The 22,116-nt window shown below is 43.8% G+C and overlaps 1 protein-coding gene across 6 annotated transcripts in view; it reads right to left on the bottom strand.

Annotated features, from left to right (window-relative positions):
• SLC38A1 (solute carrier family 38 member 1) overlaps positions 1–22,116 on the bottom strand; it is a 52,672-nt gene that overhangs the window by 15,745 nt on the left and 14,811 nt on the right. For 3 of the 6 annotated variants that reach the window (XM_030548892.1, XM_030548897.1, XM_030548898.1), the window contains exons 2-4: positions 9,990–10,199; positions 5,440–5,515; positions 4,877–4,992 (exon numbers count right to left, since the gene is read on the bottom strand). In XM_030548892.1, the coding sequence (XP_030404752.1) occupies positions 4,877–4,992; positions 5,440–5,515; positions 9,990–10,108 (311 nt within the window). In that variant the 5' untranslated portion in view covers positions 10,109–10,199. Of the gene's footprint in view, positions 1–4,876; positions 4,993–5,439; positions 5,516–9,989; positions 10,200–10,813; positions 10,982–15,356; positions 15,436–18,441; positions 18,576–22,116 lie in introns of those variants that run through there. The other 3 variants (XM_030548893.1, XM_030548896.1, XM_030548894.1) reach the window with 3 other exon arrangements.

Below are 22,116 nucleotides of genomic sequence, written 5' to 3'. Positions count from 1 at the left end.
CTCACAAGTTGCTATAAGAAACTTGTCCTTTTTCATTAAAGCCATATGAAAAGCCTGTTTGTGTGAGGGTTGTGGTTTATGCAGACTAGTGCCAGTACCATCCCACAGAATGGAATGAAAATGTTAGTGCCCCTAGCTCTTTGCAAACTCAAAACATAAGCAGGGAAGCTTTGACAACTCAGTATCATCAAAATTGTTCTCATGCTTCACATTTTGTACAGTTTAAAAAAGTGCTGGCAACCACATAAGAAATCCGGGCAACATTCTCATCCCTAGTCCAAGCCAAGTGTATAGCTATATGCAGAGGACCGATGCAGGACTAGGGGGAACAGAATCCTACCACCCACACTGGGAAGATATGCTGTCTGTCCACAGCTGCTTCCTTCACTCATCAGCTGTAGCAACTACTGTGACCCACTGCATTGCAGAGGCCTGGGCTTTGTGACCTGGGGATCTGTAAAACTGGTGGACTAACAGGTCACACATCTTACTCTCCCAGCTCTGCCACACAAATCCCCTTGCATTCCACTGGGAATCAGCACACAGCAGAGCTCGGCTCAACAAGTGCCAAAGTTTGCAGAATCCTCCTCCTAAGGTCCCTCTGTGGACTGGCTCATGTGCAGACTTCCAAACATTCTGCAGCTGTGAGAATTTCTGCTCTATTGCGGATATGAAAGTCTTTCTATGGCATAGCTCATAGTTATTAGCCATATTAGACTGTAAGCACCTATGTGCTCTCATCTTATTTTACACCTGCAAAGCATCATACCTACCTATTGTGTTAAGTTACACAATATATAACAATAGTGTTTTTGTTGCTTTGTTAATTGTGAATTCAGTATGCAAAGACTATATAATCCTGATTCTGATCTCAGTTGTGTAGGGGTTAAATTTGATTCCACTGGAGTCAGTAGAGTCATGCTGGTAGAAACGCAGGCCCTTTTTTGCTTAATTAGTTTTTTAACATACAGATTTCCTTTTCCATCTTTGCATTTTACTTTTAGATTGCAGTGCATGTTTCTCTTCAGTAACCAAAATCTATCCAAACCAAAGAAGGCTTAGAAACATTTCAAATCTGTGTAATTTATAAGTAATGAATACAGGAAGACCCTCTGTTCAAAACGCAAAAATAATAATACTTGGTCTCTATCTTTAATCATTTATAAAGCAATGTGTGATAAAGATAGCACTATATATTTGTTGGAAAGATAAAAAAATTATTCTTGATCAACTGGATTCAACTCTCTGCATTGCAGGACATAGGAACATTTTAAACAGTGCTCTTTATTTGCCACAGAGTTCCAGAAGTCAGATTAGGGTTTAGTATCTCGAAGACTGGTTTGATGGCTCATTCCCTGCTAACTTGCCTCTCACTCTCTAACTTGTCACTAACTACTACATCTTTGGTCTTAATAGCTTTGTCTATGACATTGCTAACATGACTGAAAACCATTATGAAGCTAACAAAAGCATGGCTAATAAATATCTGCTATTAAATCTGCATAGTTAATTAAGTAGAGAATAATTCTGTTCTTTATAGGACAAAAAATTTACCCAGTATTCACCTTAGCTAAATACTTTGTACAACATGGGTAACTCCACAGATCTACCCAGTATTTGATTCACAACAAGTCCAACTACTATCAAATATCATTTTAAGCAGATCTAGGGTTCAGTATCATGTACACCTCTACCCCGATATAACGCGACCTGATATAACACAAATTTGAATATAACGCGGTAAAGCAGTGCTCCGGGGGGGAAGGGCTGTGCACTCCGGCGGATCAAAGCAAGTTTGATATAACGTGGTGTCACCTCTAACACGGTAAGATTTTTTGGCTCCCGAGGACAGTGTTATATCAGGGTAGAGGCGTATGTGATCTACTTCTGCTTTTATCTCGTTAATGTAAGCATTTAGGAGATACACACCTCTCAACGCCCCTGGAAACAGAATGCTTTACAGAATGTGGTGTTAGCTTCTTGTTAGTGCTAATGAGTTCAATAGCACTATGTGTGTTGAAGAGAGGAGCAGACAAGGCTGTGAGAGTTTACAAAGAACTAAAGTTTGAGTGGAATCAGAATGGAATTAGACTAATGCTTTGGACTGTTACAGTGACACAGATAGTTCCCATCTACACTGTAACTTTTAAAGCGTAACTGGACCAGGGGCTGATTCCTAATTTGGTTACAGTTGTAGGGTAGACAGGACCCTGAACTCTCCAAAGCAAGTCAATTCCTAGAGTGAAAGTCAGAATGATTTTCTCTTTTCAACGGGTTTCAGATTACAGGGCAATCTTGTACTGCACACACATAAGACAGACATTTGCAAACTGAATATAAAAAATTGAAGCACTGCTATAATTTTTAATTAGAAATCACTGATGTAGCAATAGCTCTGTCCACTTCCATTTTTAGTTTGACATATAAGCTAGTGAGTTTATTTTTAATTAAATATTTGTCAGTGCTGCAGTAGCAAAGCAGTTCAAAAAATCCTGAACTGATTTGTATCTTTTCATATTTTAAGTTTCAGATCTGTCTCTTGGTACCATGTGCTAGATCTCAGAAAGGAAAATAGACGATATAAATCTCATGTGCCTCCTACCCATCATTTTTTCCCCTACCTGTGCACAAAAAAGTATTAGGGCTTGTACACACTAGCGGTTACTTCAGCATAAGTTAAGTCACTCAGGGGTGTGGAAAAGCCATCCCCCTGGGGTGATGTAAGTTACACCGACCTAAGAGCCAGTGAGGACAGTGCTATATTGACAGAAGAAGCTCTCCCACCAACATAGTTACAGCTGCTCGGAGAGCAGGAGTAATTATGCCAATGGGAGAGCTCTCTCCCGTCAGCATAGACTGTATAAAAATTAAACATCTAAGCCTTGGGATTGCATTTGAACAACTGGAACTTTTTAGCTTTGTCTGTCCAAGTGTTCCTTACCCTGGTTTTAGGACAAATACTGAAGCAGCCAGGTGTCTGGGGCCAGATTGTGTTCTGCCTTGCCACTGGGGGTTATGCCTTGTGTGATCCACCTGAAGAATAGGCACAATAATGGCCTCTAAGAGTAGGGGCTACTTCCTCCCTCCACACTGCAGTAAATAAACCATGTTAAAGGAAGTAGGGACCAGGAGAAACCATGGTCATGCTTCTCATCACGCCAGCCAGTGGAACCTTATAGATAGGGCCCTACCAAATTCATGGCCATGAAAAATTCGTCACAGAACGTGAAATCTGGTCTCCTCCTGTGAAATCTGTTTTTTTCTGTGCTTTTATACTGTATTACATAGATTTCATGGAGGACACCAGCGGTTCTCAAATTGGAGGTCCTGACCCAAAAGGGAGCTGCGGGGTGTGTGTGTGTGTGTTTGCAAGGTTATTTTAAGGGGGGGGGGGAGGGGTGTGTGTCATGGTATTGCCGCACTTACCTGTGCGCTGACTTCAGAGCTAGGCAGCTGGAGAGCAGCGGCTATTGCCTGGGCATCCAGCTCTGCAAACAGTGGTGCAGAAGTGTGAGTGGCAATACCATACCATGCCATTCCTACTTCTGTGCTGCTGCTGGTAGCAGCACTGCCTTCCTAGGTAGTCTCCTGGCCAGCAGCCACTGCTGTCTGCCCAGCTCTGAAGTCAGTGCTGCCACCAGCAGCAGCGCAGAAGTAAGGGCAGCAGTACTGCAAACCTCATACAGTAACCTTGCAACACCCTCCGCCACAACTCCTTTTTGGGTCAGGACTCCTACAACACCACTGTGAAATTTCAGATTTAAATAGCTGAAATCATGAATTTTACTATTTTAAAAATCCTATGACCATGAAATTGACCAAAATGGACTGTGAATTTGGTAGGGCCCTACTTCTAGACAATGCCATGTGTAAATCCCTATACACGCCAGGCAGTTTTCAGAGAGATACAATTTGTCTTAGTGCTTCCCCTTGGGTGGAGCGGCTCTACACTGCCTCCAACAAGTCGTGCAAACTGCATAGCCTACCCTATTCTTCGTAAGTTACCATTATTATATTACACAGAGTGCTTATGCTGAAGGATTTTAATTTGCTTTGCGTTTCAGAAGTAGTTTCACACTATGTAATCGCTAAAATAATAAAAGTGTTTGGATTTGTGATTTGCTCCCAGTGAAGGCACTGGCAAAACTCTCATTGATTCATGGAGATCAGGACAGGTTCTTAATCACTGACATTTAGCTGTTCACATATTAAAAATACCTAAATATAGCCTGCTATTTGTCTCTTAATAAAAAACTACCCTTCTGCTCATCTTACCCAGGGAATTGGTAGAGAAAGTGAGTGAGATTCTGGACCAGGACATAGAACACCCAAAGATTCACCCAAGGGTGTGTGATTCTTTAAATTTTGTTTTTTAGAGCTCTGGGAGAAGTAGGATAACAAATTAGTGATTAAAATATAAATTGGGTAATCTATTCTCTTGTTTATAAACTAACATTTCTCATACCATTTCTTGTCCAAAAATGCTCTAATATTTATGCAGCTTGGAGACTCCAAGTGAAATCCTGGCCTCACTGAAGCCAATGGCTAAACTTTTATTGAATTCAACAGGTCCAAAATTACACCTCATGAATCACTGTGATACATTCATATCTGAAACCCATGACCAAAATGATCAAACTTGCATATTTAAGTCCATGTTTAGTTACCTAAATCAGAGGTCTAGGCATTAGCTGCTGCTACTGAAGCCAGCATCTCTGAAATCCCAGCTACTTATGTATGTAGCATACTTCATTTAGTAAAACTGCCCACTGCATTTTGAATGGTCTATAGACAACCACATTCTCTCTAAATGCAAACATTTTAAAATCAAAATGAAAGCGTGCCCAGTCCTGCTATTCACTGTGTGGATACTTACACAAAAAGGATGATTCCTGTGTTGGCTAATGCAAAGGCAAGACCTAAAATTCCACTACCCATAATGGCATTGCTGAGATTAAAGACAGACATTTGCAATGAGGTTGTTCCTGGAATCTGGACACAGGAAAAACAGACATATAAATAGTTTAGAGTTCATTATACAATGCACATACACTGTGAATTCCAAGTTTTATGTTATAGGAAATAAAAGTAATTACTGCTACAGCAATGTTACAGCAGAAAAATACAAAGCAAGATTTGAAAGAGAATAAATCCTAGTGAACCTTTTCACATGGACATTCCAATTACTGCCTAATGGAAGGGATAAATGCACTTAAAGAACAGAAATAGTGTGGGCAATATATATTGCTTTAAATATTTCCAGTATTTTTAAAAACGCCTTCCATTAATCATAGGAGCTGATTTTTAGAGGTGCTGAGAACATGCAGCTCTCCCGGCTCAGCTGGTGTTGTAGGTGCTTAGCACCTCTGAAGAGCGGATCTAAGGGTTGTATAGTTCACAATCAACAGTATATTGAGAGAGAGAAAAAGAAAGACTTACATATTCTTCACATTTCTTTTTTTCCAAGTGACTGTTTGTGAGACTTCTTCGGCTCTCCCGATCCGAAATAAATTTGCTGAAAAGAAGTCAGAGAATACATATTCTATCATGAGGATGTAAAGAATATGAATATACACTTTAATGCTATAAGCACAGCATGATTTTATACCTGCAAAAGGGGGTCAAATTTAGCTATTTAAAGGGTTATAACAAGCCTTATGTTCATTTACACTTATGTAAATCAGGAGTCAGTGGAGTTACAGTAGTGTGAGAACAGAACCAGACCTAACACAAAAAGAAAGCTATTCCTGGATCTTTAGTAAAAGAGAAGTACTGCTTCTGTAGACAGGATGGTAATTAATCTGCATACACCTTAACAGAACTTATTAGTCCAGATCCTCTAGCATGGTGTGCCTGCTAGTAGATCTTAGCCATAAAGACAACAAATCCAGCCATGGGAAGCTCATCCCACTGTAGGGGATCTTCTAGTGTTGTACAGCCACCTAATTTCTCTGCTCCTGGTACAAGGGGTACAGCTGAGGGAAATGAGCATGACTGGGATTTCCTTTGCCCTGTAGGCTGCCATACAGGAGCCAATAGCAGCTGGAGTTAAACTGTGGGACTGGCCTTGAATTTAACCAGCCCGGGGTGGGGGAGAGCACATCCCCCTCCTGAGCTGCACTGGGTACTCCATGGGTGTAGCCAAGAATCTGGCCTTTAGTATTTCCATCAAAGTCATCTTTTAGGGCCCTGGCAAAGCCAATGATTTAGCTCATTGTCCTGTAAAGTTCAATTTAGTTTAGCTTAGGAAAACACTAACAGAAGAGCTGCTCTTTAGAGTAACATAACTCTCTTCCTCCATACTCTTCACGCATGCTGTTTTGCTTTGTCATCACAATGTGCATATTAGAAATCTATTATCACTAGGACAACAAAAGCACCCTGCTATTTTTCTGTCTGTCCCCTGCCTTTGGGCTTCACCATCTTGGAGTTATATTTCTTGCATGTATTTTCTCCCACTTCTTTTCTCTGCTGAAATCTTTTAGATTGTGTAACCCTTGGCCTGGTTGTTTAGTTTTTGCAGAGTCCCTGATCTCCTTGTTAACTTACACATGGATCTCTGGGCCCTAGCTATTGCATCAACAATTATGCAACTTTCATTCCTAACCATGTGTTGCCACCCCTTTTCAAAGATCCCTTTTGCTTTAGATAATTTTAGGTGATTCTTTTAACAAACACCAAACCAAAAACACTCTGGGTGGCTTTACTTAAAAAATATCGTCCCCAACAATTTGCTACAATTTCAAGGCATTCGATGAGCTAACATCCTCAGGTCAGGGACATACAGTTCTAATTTAACTCTAAATATATAATAAACTCTGAATCAAACCATGTATTATAGCAATACATCAGAAAGTATTGTGGGCTATTTTTTGGGCTTTATCTTTTTCGGGGCTCATTTTTGGGGGGTTATTTTTAACAATTTGAGTTCTATGTACATGTCCAAAAACTGAGGTTTTTGGAGCGGTTTTTAATACTGTAATGAGAAGCTTTTTCAGGTACTTCCCAAAAGTAGTATTTTCATTTTTATTATATGTATAAAAATGAATAAACCTTTGCATCCTTGTTACTGAACCTTTGGTTTCGCATTTAGTGTTTGTTACCTGATGCATTTTAACATAGTACTGTTTCAAGCAGTGCTACATTAGAGCACACTAGGGAACCTTTAGTGCACACCAGCAGAGTCTACACAAACCAATTAATCTGTGCTTTAGAAATCACACTCCATGGTTTCAATTACTGCTCCACATAGACAGGCCCTTAAATACAAGCCAGGGAGCAGGGATATTGCCTATATAAACAAACTGCACAAGGGGTGAAATCAGCATGAATTGAGTAGCTATGTCTGGGGGTTTTCTGGTATCTATTGGATAAACACTGATTTCCTTTACTTATTCATTTTATTTATTTTTTTAGTATCGGGGGATGGGGGGGTGGGTTTGTCATAAACAGATAGTTAAGGGTTAATGTCTCTTTTACCTGTAAAGGGTTAAGAAGCTCAGTAAACCTGGCTGACACCTGACCAGAGGACCAATGGGGGGACAAGATACTTTCAAATCTTGGTGGAGGAAAGTCTTTTGTTTGTGCTCTTTGTTTGGGGGTTGTTCGCTCTTGGGACCAAGAGGGACCAGACATCAATCCAGGCTCTCCAAATCTTTCTGAATCAGTCTCTCATGTTTCAAATTTCTAAGTAACAGCCAGCAAGGCGTGTTAGTCTTACTTTTGTTTTCTCAACTTGTAAATGTTCCTTTTTGCTGAGAGGATTTTACCTCTGTTTGCTGTAACTTTGAACCTAAGGCTAGAGGGGGTTCCTCTGGGCTATATGAATCTGATTACCCTGTAAAGTATTTTCCATCCTGATTTTACAGAGATGATTTTTACCTTTCTTTCTTTAATTAAAAGCTTTCTTTTTAAGAACCTGATTGATTTTTCCTTGTTTTAAGATCCAAGGGGATTGGATCTGGACTCACCAGGAATTGGTGGGGGAAAGGAGGGAGGGATGGTTAAATTCTCCTTGTGTAAGATCCAATGGCTTGGATCGGTGTTCACCAGGAACTTGGTGAAAATGCCTCTCAAGGCTGCCCAGGGAGGGGAAGGTTTTGGGGGGACAGGAAGTGTTCCAGACACTGAAATTTCTGGATGGTGGCAGTGTTACCAGATCTAAGCTAGTAATTAAGCTTAGAAGTGTCCATGCAGGTCCCCACATCTGTACCCTAAAGTTCAGAGTGGGGGAGGAATCTGGACAAGGTTAATCAGTGTTTATTGGTTAAATCTTAAATCAGAAGCCTTAGCTATATTATACCCCTGCACCTTTCAATTTAAAGTTCTATTACACTTCTCACTACCCTGGCTATGACCTTATTACTGGCAATGCATGATGAGAATGTGGTGTTGTTTTGACTATGGGCCATATTCAGATGTCTGTATATCCACTGACTTCAGTGGTGTTAAATGAGGGATGCATTTAGTCTACTAACTTTACAGGTTCTCTTTAAAAATGATTTTCTGTGCTCTGTCTGTGGTTCCTCAAGGATACACTCTGATGGAAAATATCTTAAGAAGTCTTAGTCATCATCTCTCCTGTATAATTCCCTTTTAAGTTTATCCCTTAAACCAAGACAAACTTAGATACATATGTTGCTGTTAAAATGTACTTAATCTCATTGCTAGTTTTACAGATTTGCTTCACATCTATCAGATTGGTCTGACTTGGCTTATCTACATCCGAATTTCTCATACATTTTAAAAACTATTCATTTTCAGAAAGTTACAGCAAGTGAAAACAGAAAAACATTTGCAATGTCAATTTCAAGAGTCCTGAGATCTGTTGGGGGCAGACAACAGATTCCCCTTCCAGTTACATATGAGGTGCAAATCAGTCACCCTCTTTCTGAGGGAGAACTCACATTTTATTACTCACTATGCAGATTTTTTCTATTCATATAAAACAGAATTTGGCCCTGGGCTTCTAGTGAGTTGGAACTTGTATACTTTTGATGTCTTTTTTAAGTCATGTTGCTGAATGTAGGCTGTTAAATGGGAAGAGTTTACATGGCACTCAGGTGCTCTAGCTGAAAAACTCCGCATATGGTGTAATAAGGAGTACAGAGAGGAGCTTTGTTTCCAGCTCAAAAAAGCCCCAGAAACAGCCAGCCACTCTAGTACAACAGCAGATCCTTACCATAAATATGAAGACTATTCAAAACCTGAAAATTTAACTCTTTACTTTGCAATAAGGCTTGGAAGGGTTTATTATGATGGAAACAATATTGTTCTATTGTATTAAATTAACAAAAAGTGTATACAAAAATAAACGCTATAATAATTTTTAAGTAATCAATTAATAATTGTATTTTACTTTAATTGCTGAGCAGAGAATTTTTTTTTTTACATTTAAATTTGAACCTTAGTTATAAATCTGTCACTTTTTTCTAAAAGTGCATTTTCTATTAGGTTTTTGCTATTGCAAACTTAGGAGCAAAGGTTTGATATACATTCTCATTTGCTGAGAGTTTTAAACAGACAGGAAGATATGATCTACATTTCCTGTTAACAGCATGAGCTATCAATTCACAGAAGTCTAAAGAACATTTTTGCAACCATTGTGGTTACATACATCAGATTGTGAAACAGCCTTTATTGAAAATCCTATATTTGCCCAAAATGTTTGTTGGTTTAATGTTATTTATTTTATTTTTTGTATTGTATATGCAGATATTTTGAAATGTTAGCATTTTGCTACTCTGTATGTTTATGCATTTTATTAGACTCATCTGAAAAATTCAAAATGATGAATACATTGCTACTCTGTTTGCTTTATCTGCTGTTGCAGCCTATGCCCAACAGATGTCATATAAGAAATTCAAATTACATTTTCAAATGGAGCATGACTCAGTAATGAATAATTCAAGAGATATACTGAAAATTAGAATGCTGTTTTTAAACAGTGTGTTTCACAGGATAGACAGCATCAGTGGAAAAATACTCACCTATTTATCTGGCCATTTTCTACCTCTGTAAAATCATTTGAATCATTGCTGATGTTATCATCCTCAGGGACAGTCATATTCTGCAACTCAGTTAATTCTAATCCGCTTTTGAAAGGCATTCTGATCTACGAAGTATAAGTATCCAAATGTTTATGCAAATAAGTATATATTTTGTAGGTAGACAGTAGCCACAATGTGAGCTCGACAAACCTAAAATGCAGTAAGAAAAACAAGATGAAGTATTCTAATAAGGTTACAATGAAATCTGTACAAGAGAACACCTTTATCAAGAAGCAAACCAGATTATATCCCAAATGTACTGTACAGGTGGAGTAAAAGGCTCCTCCAGCTTAATTAGAAGAACACCTCCATTGCTTTATTTGTGCCAAGGCTCAGCTCAAGCACCTCTAGGCTTGGCAGTTCACAGCCTTGGCACCTCTGGGCTTGCCGCATCAGTTATGAAAGTAAATATTTTGCCTGAGCCCCAGCACCTAATTGTTTGAGCCCCAACACCTCTTTCATTACAAAGTAAGCACTGAACATCTCTGTTTAAGTAACTATATTTTGTCAATCCCATGAGTAGCTGTTTACCACAGATCTGGCTATGTTTACATTTATAAAATAGTGAACAAAATATCATATATACTCAATCATAAGCTGGTTCATTTATAAGCTGACCCCCCCCCTCCGCCCCAAGATGGATAAATAGAAATGGAAAAATTTTATAAACCGTTCATAAGCCGACCCTATAATTCAGGGTTCAGCAAACTTTGGCTCCCAGGCCATCAGGATAAGCCGCTGGTGGGCCGAGATGGTTTATTTACCTTGAGCATCCGCAGGCACAGAGGTAAACCTCAGTAAACAAAGTGTCCCAGCGCGCCAGCTGCTTACCCTTACGGGCTGGGACAGGAACTGGGAGGGAAATTTTTTTGAGGGTGTAGGGATCGGTCCTGGCTGGCAAACCACCAGAAACCGCCCCCTGCAAAACCCCCTTTTTGCCACAGAATGCTGATTTGTCTCAGAATGCTGACTCCATATTATCACAAGATTAGGAAAGTATAGCACGCTCTGCCCACATGCAGTGGGTGAGGGGAAAAGGGGAAGAAAAAGTCCTCCACCAATGCGAAACAAGTAAACAAGGCTGTAAGCTATGCATGACGCTGTAACTGAAAGAATAAAAAGGTTGCCACGCCTCACGGCGGGGCGCTCTCCTGAACACACAAGCTGTCTGCGTCTGGTTCCTTCCCGCATCTGGTGACCCCGACGTGATTCCAGCCCTCCGTACCCACCGGCCGGTCGAGCCGTGGTGCACCACAGTGCGTCTTTGCGCACTCCCTCGTGAGTATGGGGGGGGACTTGTCCGTGCAACAGAAGGCTCATGCGAAAGAGCTGGTTAAGTTACTCAAGGTAACTGGTCGCATAACAGCAGCACAGCAACATGTGGAGGGTTTACTCCATGTTATAGAGGTTAAGTGCCCTTGGTACCCCGAGAGAGGGTCTCTCGAGGTTTCTGACTGGCAAAAGATAGGCGAACGGCTTCGAAAAGAGCCACGAGCGCCCATCCAACACATCTTGCTGTGGCAACGCTGCGCAGAGGCAATCGGGCACTTGTGGAAGGAGGCGCCCCCGCTTGCCTCTCCCACCCCTACCCCAACTTCATCCCAGGTCACGGAACCTACAGCCCCTTGTCCTCCCCTTAGGGCGACGGCTCCCAGTCCTACCCTTTTTGATCCCCCATTACCGTCGCCTCTTTCTCCTTCCCCTTCGCCCTCGCCGACTCAGAGCGCGGTGCAAGCCGCTCTCCAGCAGGCAATAGCGACAGAAGCTTCCCCCTTGTTGGAGGAATGGGAGGGAGAATTCCCAGCCCTTTATCCAGTTACTTATAGCTTGAACGAGGCCGGACAAACACTTGCTACACATAACCCATTACCGTTCAAAGTTATTAGCGAACTGAATAACTGGATTCGCCAATCCGGCCTTAAGTCCTCTTATGTGGAGGGTCTTGTTGAGGCGCTAGGCACAATTTATACTATGATACCGACAGACTGGAAACACCTGTTCCGAATGATTTTATCTCCCGCCCAGTATTGTGTGTGGGACAGTGAGTTCCGGGCTGCAGCATTGGCCTGCTCCTCTGCAGAGAACATTCCTGACCAAATTTATGGGTCAGGACAGTTCGCGGAGGTGGATGCGCAACTGCAGCTCCCGAAAGAATCCTTCAAACGCACCGCACTCTCCGTCATGCGAGCGTTTCGTTGCGTTCCCGCGACTGGCAAGCCCTTGTCGTCATTCACTAGTATCAGACAAGGGTCTTCTGAGCCTTTTCATCAGTTTGTAGATAGATTAAAAGAAGCCATTGCCCGACAAATTGATAACCCAGAAGCCCAAGAAGAACTCATTTGTTGGCTGTCGGCAGAGCAAGCCAATGCCGATTGTCGCCGCATTCTCCAAACAGTCATTCACCGCGCGCAATACTCTTTGGCGGACATGATCCAGGCTTGTGCCGAGGTGGGGACACAGACCCACGCCATGGCATTGCTTGCCGGAGCCTTGCGCGCCGGCAACAAACCTCTGGGCAATTGTTTTAATTGTAACAAGCCGGGCCATTTTCGCCGGGAGTGCCGGGCGCCGGGGGGAGGAGCTAGCCACGAGCAGGGACAACCACCAGGAGGAGGGGGTGGAACCCGCCCGAACAAAAAATGCCCCAAGTGTAACAAAGGCTTCCATTGGGCTAATCAGTGCCGCTCTACCCCCTCGGGAAACTCCCAGTCGGGCTCCCCTCGGGCCCCGGTCTAACCGAGGGAGAGAGCGGTTTCCCTCCCCCTGCCACTTCTGGCAGTGCGGGCATCGATCTGGAAAACGCACAAGACATGAATTCTCAGCTCCCCGGGGAGGTACTCCTAATGCCCACTCAACTTCGGGGCCCCCTCCCTCCTGGAACGGTGGGGCTTGTGCTCCCCCGTTCTTCCGCTCACTATAAAGGCATTATGACAGTCCCAGGGGTCATCGATGCTGATTATACTGGCACGATCTATGCCCAATATTGGGGGCAGCTTCCGCTGTCCCTTAAGAAAGGGGAGTCCTGGTCCCAATTGTTATTGCTTCCTTACCATTGTCCCGCAGTTTCCCTACAGGAACGTACAGGGGGATTTGGCTCCACACGCGCTGACCCCCTGCAACCCACCACCGGCGAAAAGGTAACACCTGACTCAACTTACCACCCTCAGGTCGCCGCCGTGCTCCAACACATACACAATCGTAAGCCTACCTGTTCTTATCAGATCCACGGTAAGGTTTTGACGGGGCTCTTAGACACTGGGGCTGACGTCTCAGTAATAGCAGATAAGGAGTGGGACCCTTCCTGGCCCTCCGAAGTGGCCCCTTCGGTGTGGGGTGTTGGAGGTAGCCAAGCCTCCAAACGAAGTAGCAACTGGCTACCAGTGGTGGACCCTGCCACACAACTAACAGTGGCTCAAATTAAACCCTGTATCCTTCCCATTGGGTTCAACTTGTGGGGCCGAGATCTCCTTTCTCAGTTAGGAGCTACGCTTGTACTTCCTTAAACTTATGCACCCGTATCACAATCATTTTTACAACGAAAGCTGGCCTCCAACCAAAATTTATACGGCTCTTGTCAGCCCCCTCCTCAACACTGGCATACACTGTGATGACTCCAACCCAGCTGCACAAAATGCCTATAAAGTAATATGTGACCCCTCTTACCGTAACCGGTTGTTTGTCCGACGCTCTTATTCACAAACTTCCTGCCCTGCGGCCCTTCGCCCATTTCTGTATATTCGACAAATAGGAGGCCACTTTGAAGCATACTTTATAGCCACCAACCCGGCCGACCAACCGCCTGCGGCGTTTTATGAGGAGGAGTACGGCGAGGACCGTGACTGGTGCCTAGCCTTAAGTGCCCTACCTCCCGACTGGGAACAGTTGGACCACCTTTATCGTGAATTCTTTTTCTATTCACCCCTTTAGTTAAGGTAATTTTCTCTGCCTTCATATGGCAGCTACTTCCACCGCCTTAGCCCTCTCATGGAAACCTCATTCCCCTGTTTGGGTGGAACAGTGGCCTCTCCCCGCCGAAAAGCTGGCCGCACTCAATGCCTTAGTTCAAGAACAATGTACAGCCCGACACCTTGAACCCACCACCAGTCCCTATAATACCCCTGTTTTCGTGATAAAAAAGAAATCAGGAAAATGGCGGCTACTGCATGATTTGCGAGCCATTAATAAAATCCTAGAGCCCATGGGCCCCCTGCAATGCGGCTCCCCAAATCCAAATCTTATCCCCCAAGGTTTCCAGTTGGCTGTAATTGATTTAAAGGATTGTTTCTTCTCCATCCCACTCCAGAACCAAGATAAAAAGTATTTTGCTTTTACAGTTCCTGTCCTTAATAATTCTTGCCCAACCCAACGTTATCAGTGGACTGTTCTCCCTCAAGGCATGCTTAATAGCCCCATCTTGTGCCAGCATTATGTAAACACTGCCCTAACCCCCTTTCGGCAAAAGTTCCCCTCTCTCCTTGTTTACCATTATATGGATGACATCTTGGTTGCCGCCCCTGTCCTCCCGAAGGAGTGGCTTAGTCAATTAACCTCTTCTTTGCAGGGTTACGGGCTACAAATTGCCCCTGAAAAGGTTCAGATCCATGAACCCTTTCAATATTTGGGCCATAAGCTTCACGCCACCTACTCCGTACCAATCCTTCCTTCTCTTCACCTTCCCAACCCTGTCACTTATGTGGTTTTACAACAGCTTTTGGGAGCTATTAATTGGCTCCGCCCCTATTATCAAATTACCACTCAAACACTGCGTCCCCTCTTTATGGCCCTCACTCAAGGTAAACATCCCTCAGATCTTATTACCCTTTCTACCGAACAATTGGCTGTTTTAACTGCATTAAATCAGCTTTTAGCCCAACGCTGGGTGGATCGTGCCTGCGAGAATGTGCCACCAAAGTTAATCTGTCTCTGTGACACCCTGCAGCCCTGCGCCATTGTGGCTCAGGAGCCTGCTGCTGCCCCGCTACATATTCTTGAATGGCTTTACCTCCCACATTCTCCTCCTAATACCTTGTCCCCCTTGGAGCTCATGATCGCCCAGCTCATTACCAAAGGCCGACACCGTTGCCGCGCCCTTTTTGCATTAGATCCTGTGGAAATTGTCCTTCCTCTCCCATTGCGCAGCACCGAATCAGCCCTTGCTTTTTCTGATGCCCTCCAACTGGCTTTGGCAGGTTTTGTGGGTTCTCTTTCCTATCACACTAACAAAGATCCCCGCTTACATGCCATTCGTCACATTCCCACTATGTTTCGTAACCTTTGCCAGCACACCCCTATAGCTGATGCACTTACAGTTTTTACTGATGGCTGCCCCACCCGCGGCGTGGTTTCCTGGCGTTCTGCCGCACAATGGCATTCAAAATTTACTACTCCCCAAACCAGCCCTCAGCGAGCAGAACTTGCTGCTCTCTGCTTAGCCTTTTCTCACTTCCCCAATATTCCACTTAATGTTATTACAGACAGTCTTTATGTTGCAAATGTTGGCACTGCTATAGCCGGCAGTTATGTTACTCCACTCATGGAGCGGTCACTCCTTGCCCTTTTCCTTACCCTCCAGCAATTGTTACGTGCCCGAACCCATCCATTCTTCATTGCACATATCCGTAGCCACCTCCCCCTCCCCGGAACGTTATCTGAAGGCAACGCTTATGCTGATGCACAAGTGCGCATTTCCTGGGTTCACTCCCCTACCTCCAGCCACGCCTTTCATCATCAAAATGCTAAAGCGCTTGCGCAACAATTTTCCATCCCATTGGATGAAGCTAAGGCTGTTGTCCAACAATGCCCGCAGTGTTCCTCCCTTCATTCCTACCCTCCCACTGGCGTTAACCCCCGCGGCCTCGGCGCCAATCAGCTTTGGCAAATGGATGTCACACGTTTTCCCCCTTTTTCCCCTTGGAATTTTCTTCATGTTACTGTTGATACTTACTCAGGTTACCTTTGGGCCACACCCCATAAAGGAGAACGCGTTCGACACGTTATCAATCACTTTGTTCGTTGCTTTTCTGTTATGGGCATCCCAGCCAAGCTCAAAACAGATAATGGGCCTGCATACTGTTCTCAGCAATTCGCTGCATTTTGCTCCCGTTGGGGCGTTGTGCACACCTTTGGCATCCCCTACAACTCACAGGGCCAGGCCATTGTGGAGCGTGCCAACCGCACCTTAAAAACAGCTCTCCTCCAACAAAAAACAAAAGAGGGAATTCCGCCCACCTTGCCAGACAAGGAGGAGTGGTTAGCACACGTCTTATATACAATCAATCATTTAAATCTTGTTTTTGATGGTACCCATTATGTTTCCCGCTTACAAAAACACTTTAGGTGCAAGGAGGAACTCCCCGCCCCGAAAGTGACGTATCGGCAACTCCCCGGCACTACGTGGAGTGCCCCAGTTCCTTTGATAACCTGGGGGCGGGGATACGCGGCCGTCAGCACGCCACAAGGACCGGTGTGGGTCCCAGCTCGTTACATACGTCCGTGGAAGGAGGACCCCACCAGCGACCCACAGCATGGCGTGGCACCAGGGCCTTAACAACCCTATTCCCAACTTTAATTCGTTGGTGACCACAACAGTGACTCTGTCTCAAGAGCGATGCCGTGGTCCGCCCAATGCTCCAGTGACGTGGGGGCAAATAAAGTCTCTCTCCCAACAGGCTGACCACCTGCTAAAGCAACAAGATAAGGAGAAGTCCCCGGAGAATTTTTTACCTGCCCTCATTGCTTGTTTAAATGCTAATTCTTGTGTTTTATTGAGCATAATGATATTTGTTGTTTGTCTGCCCTTGGGGTCTGGGCAGCAATACATCCCCCCTATTCCCCAGCTACCAATGTATGGGAGGTTCTGGCTCTTTCTATTAATCGTACTGATTTTTGCCTTTCCCAGCAAACAGCAGTAGGACAGTTACTTGGTACATGCCTTATCCCAGTTTGCCATAATGCCAATGAGATAGAAAATAGTACCTGGTTTTATTCCAGCCTAGAAAGCAACACCACAATTAAAAATCTGGGCTTTTCAGCCTATCATAATTGGGGACCCCAGTCCCAACGCCTTCCAGATGGGGCTGTTCAGTTGCTTACCCCTTATGTTGCTGATTTAAATGCTAGCTGTGCACGTATGACCAATTGCACAGCGCACACCTGTGTTACTCTCCCTGCCACCCCCCTAAATTGTTCCAGGCCATATAATATTTCTTACCTTTACAAGCACATAAAGTTGCCCCCTGGATGGTTCTGGACATGCACTGACCGGACCTTTAATTATATCCCAGCTAATCTTACTGATGGCACCTATTGCTGCATCAGCCGTCTATCCCTCATTCTTATTCCCCGGTTTGAGCATACACCACGAGCAAAGCGTTCGTATACTCAGCTGTCAGCTGATTGCGATTCCAAAGTTGAGCTCCTGTCCAAAACTGAGTATGTGGCTCTGGCTGCTTCTTTAGTTGGTATACCTGGCTTAGCAATTAGTAATAGTAGAAATCTTAATCGATTGGCTTGTTTTGCAGTTAAAGCCCTTAATGCCACGTCTATTGCAGTGGCATTGCTTAATGAAGAGCAAATGCAGTTACGCCATGGTATTTTGCAAAATAGAGCTGCTATTGATTATCTTTTGCTTTTGCATCATTATGGCTGTGAAAAAGTTAATGATATGTGTTGTTTTAATATTTCTGATCACTCTCATGCTATTGACAATCAATTAGCCATTATTAAGAATCTTACTGCTCAAATCCAAATTAACAGTGACCCATTTTCATCCTGGTGGGACTGGCTATCTAGCTGGCTGCCAGGATGGGGTTGGCTACATCAGCTAATAACCTATGGAGGACTCTGCCTCTTATTCCTCGTGCTCGCCTGCTGTGGCATTCAGTGCATCCCCTCCTTAATTTCATTGTGCACCCAAGGGTGCCCATGGTCCAAACAAAAGCCTGCCTTTTCCTTTTAAAAGAAAAGGGGCAGATGTAGGGATCGGTCCTGGCTGGCAAACCACCAGAAACCGCCCCCTGCAAAACCCCCTTTTTGCCACAGAATGCTGATTTGTCTCAGAATGCTGACTCCATATTATCACAAGATTAGGAAAGTATAGCACGCTCTGCCCACATGCAGTGGGTGAGGGGAAAAGGGGAAGAAAAAGTCCTCCACCAATGCGAAACAAGTAAACAAGGCTGTAAGCTATGCATGACGCTGTAACTGAAAGAATAAAAAGGTTGCCACGCCTCACGGCGGGGCGCTCTCCTGAACACACAAGCTGTCTGCGTCTGGTTCCTTCCCGCATGAGGGGGAGAAGCTGAAAGTCAGGGGAGTAAACCCTGTGACCAACCCCCCACATGACCCAACCCCAAGCCCAGGACCTTCCCCCACCAATCCCATCCCCACCCACCTTATCTGGGGACCGCCAGGGAGGATGTCTCTGGCCTGGCTGGAGTTGCTCTGGCAGGCTGGGCAGCGCAGCTGCAGCCTGCTCCAGCAGGCCAGACCGGGCGGTGCGGCCGCAGCATGTTCCAGCAGGCTGGGCCAGGCGGCAAGGCCGCAGTGTGCTCTGGCGCCCAGATGGTGCAGCCACAGCCTGCTCTAGGGGGCGGGGCCGAGTGACATAGCTGCAGCCTGCCAGCCCCAGAGCTGCAGCTGCTTCGGAGGTTGGGGGGAAGAGCAGCGTGGTCAGAAGCAGAGAGACTCTGACCTCACCTCTTCCCTTTTGGCTCTGCTTCCTCTCCTTGCTCCCTCCGTTGGGAGGAGAGGCTGTGTCCCACTTTTCCCTCTCTATCCCATTCATAAGTCGACCCCCTTCTCCGGTGTGTCCCTTCTTTTTTGCTAAAAAAATTTGGCATATGAACGAGTATATATGGTAGTAACACACAACTTCAAAAAATAGGTTTACAACCTAGTAGTCAAGGAAAAAATTCTTAATGTGTTAGTTTGAGCCCCAGCTAGTTGTCACGCCTTTGTATTTTGTGTTTTTTTCATGTTGTCTCTCTCCTGCTTTTAATATACATATAAAATGTCCCATTCAATATAATTTTCATTATTAGTCTCCACGTTAGTACCAAATGAAGACAACACAGGGATATCATCATTGCAGTTTTCTTTTCATGAAATAGCTTCATTCCAGTTATTTGACTACGCTACTATCTGGAGATAAAGATTCAGACCACAAACACTCCTCTGATTGAGAAACCGAATCCCTACATTCATGGGCAGTCTGAAGAGAGAATAATGTGTGTCTTGTATCCAGCAACTGTTAAGCTATCAACTGTAAGAAATAAATTAGTCTCTCCCCTGGGAGAAGATGCAGCGCCTGAGACAACTAAAAATAACACCTGTGCAGAATTGGTCTAATCCACTGCGATAAAATACATTTCCTCATCAGAAATGTAGATAATTTGAAAGGTCATACTTTTGCTTCTATGGTTACGATTCATCACCCCAAGACCATATGTATTTAAGAATCAAAGAACTCTGGAACTCAACTGCCCCACAATCCCAACAAGCTTTTAAAGACAAAGTGTCATTAAGAAACAGTTTCTGTTAATGGTTGATGTGTGATACAACTTCTCTAAACCCAGCATTTTTTCTGTAATGCGAGGTTTCCAAAACTTTAAGGGAGAGTTTGAGCAGACTAACCTCAGGATATTGGGGGATCTCTCTGAAGCCCTCAGAGCTGCCTCAAAAAAACAACAACAAAAAAAACCCCTCAGAATATTCAGACATAACTAAGGAAGCAGGGCTGTCCCTAGTTTTTGCAGGGCCTCACATATTCATGCAGAGTCCTATTTCAATTCCTGTCCAACTATGATTGCCTCCTATCTATATCAAATAAACAGTACAGAATCCAAAACTGCTGCTTACCCCACATCCTCATTGCATTTGAAAACACTTAGCAGAAGTTGGCAGTTTCACTTTAAATAGTCTCTCAAAATCTCTTCAAAAGGTATAATAAAATCTTATATTGAGTTTCACATGTGTCGTTAAACAGATAATTTTCTGTCCTGGGGGTTTTGAAAATCCACCTCTTGAATTTTCAAGAGCAAAGTTTAAGATTAAAAAAAATGAGGAATTCCCCCTAATTCAAACAAACATCCTTGAAAAACAGCACTTGAAAAAGTAAAACGGGCCCAGCTTAAGTGGCTTTTGCTAATTTTAAAGAAAGACCCAGTCATCCCATGACATACAATGACACAGTAAAAACAATTTAAACATGAATTAGGGCTACTTAATAAATATAGTGCGATCTACCTATAAAAATTCCTGATAAAAAGACTAAAGCTAAAAGTTTCAAAAATGGGTCCCTAAAGTTAGGCTCCTAAATGCATTTACACACAAAAGTTGTACTGCTTTAATTATTCTGGTATATTAACACAACAGTACAACCCCCTCAGCGTGGACCTAAAGTTATATCAGTACAAGCTACTTTTAGCCCACGTCCAGACTACCCCGCTGTATCGGCGGGTTAAAATCGATTGCTCGGGGATCGATATATTGTGTCTAGTCTAGACGCGATATATCGATCCCCGAGCGCGCTTACATCGATTCCGGAACTCCATCAACCCGAACGGAGTTCCGGAATCAACACGGAGAGCCGCGGACATCGATCCCGCGCCGTCTGGACGGGTGAGTAATTCGATCGTAGATATTCGACTTCAGCTACGTTATTCACGTAGCTGAAGTTGCGTATCTAAGATCGATTTTCCTCCCCTAGTGTGGACGAGGCCTAATACTGGTATAGCTACAGAAAGCGGAATAAGCTATACCCGTAGGAAAAACTTTTTGTGAGTATAACTGCCTCCATACTAGGGGCTGTATTGGTATAAGTATCTCAGTTTAAAAACAGAAAAAGCAGCAAAGAGTCCTGTGGCACCTTACAGACTAACAGATGTTTTGGAGCATGAGCTTTAGTGGGTGAATGCCCACTTCGTCAGATGCATCCAGTATTCACCCACGAAAGCTCATGCTCCAAAATGTCTGTTAGTCTATAAGGTGCCACAGGACTCTTTGTTGCTTTTACAGATCCAGACTAACACAGCTACCCCTCTGATTAAAATAAAAAAAAAAAAAAAAAAAAGACACTCCTAAAAATATTGTTAGAAAGAAAGCATCTCAACTCCAGCTGAGTTGTTTTCTTAAGCCTGTCTACACAGGGAAATATACCAACACAATTATATCTCTGTAGTTACACAGGTATAACTCACCCTGTGGACATTCTTATAATTATACTTGTATCTATCGTAGGTACTTATATGGCTCCTGCCACCACAGTATCTGAGCACCTCACACTCCTTAATGTAGTTAACCTCAAAACACCTCTTTGAGGCAGTACTATTCCCATTTTACAGATAAGGAACTGAGATACACAGAGGTTAAGTGACACCCCTGGTCACCCATGAAATCGGTGGTTGAGCAGGGAATCAAACCAGAATCTTGCAAATCTGAGGGTGGTGCTCTTACCATTGAACCATCCTTCCTCTATTATAAATAGGCCAATAAATTTCCGTGTGTGTGAGCAAGTTGCATCAGTCAGAGCCTAAAGTGTAAATTTTAAGTGATGTACTTAAACTCATACAACCATGTGTGGACCCTTTTATTTTATTTATTAAACCAGGTTTCCCCTGCGTGTCCCCCCCATTTCACTGAAGTAGATTGGAAATTGGTTAATTTCATTTTAGTATAAACCTCTCTTAAAAAGGAGTTATTAATTGTTTGTATTATCATAGCATGTAGGAACCCCAGTAATGGATCAGGGCCCCAGTGTGTTAGGAGCTGCACAAAAACAGAAAAAAAAAAAGAGACTGTCCCCGCCCCAAAGACCTTACAATCCAAGGCCTCATCTACATTTGCAAGTTTCTGCACAGTAAAGCAGCTCTCTGCATTGTAACTCTCAAAGTGTACACACTGCCAAGCCACTTAGTGCGCAGAAATTGCGCAGCTGTAGTGCTGTAACAAAATCACCTCGACAAGAGGCGTACAGCTTTCTGTGCCAGGGCTACAGCGCTGGAGTACCAGTGTAGACACCCTAGTCAATTACAGTGCTGTGACTGGCCTCTGGGAGGTGTCCCACAAT

This window comes from Gopherus evgoodei, chromosome 1 (assembly GCF_007399415.2).
Source record: "Gopherus evgoodei ecotype Sinaloan lineage chromosome 1, rGopEvg1_v1.p, whole genome shotgun sequence".
Classification (NCBI taxonomy): Eukaryota; Metazoa; Chordata; order Testudines; family Testudinidae; genus Gopherus; species Gopherus evgoodei.
The sequence above is the reverse complement of the archived record's forward strand: the minus strand, read 5'-3'. Positions and strand labels throughout refer to the sequence as shown.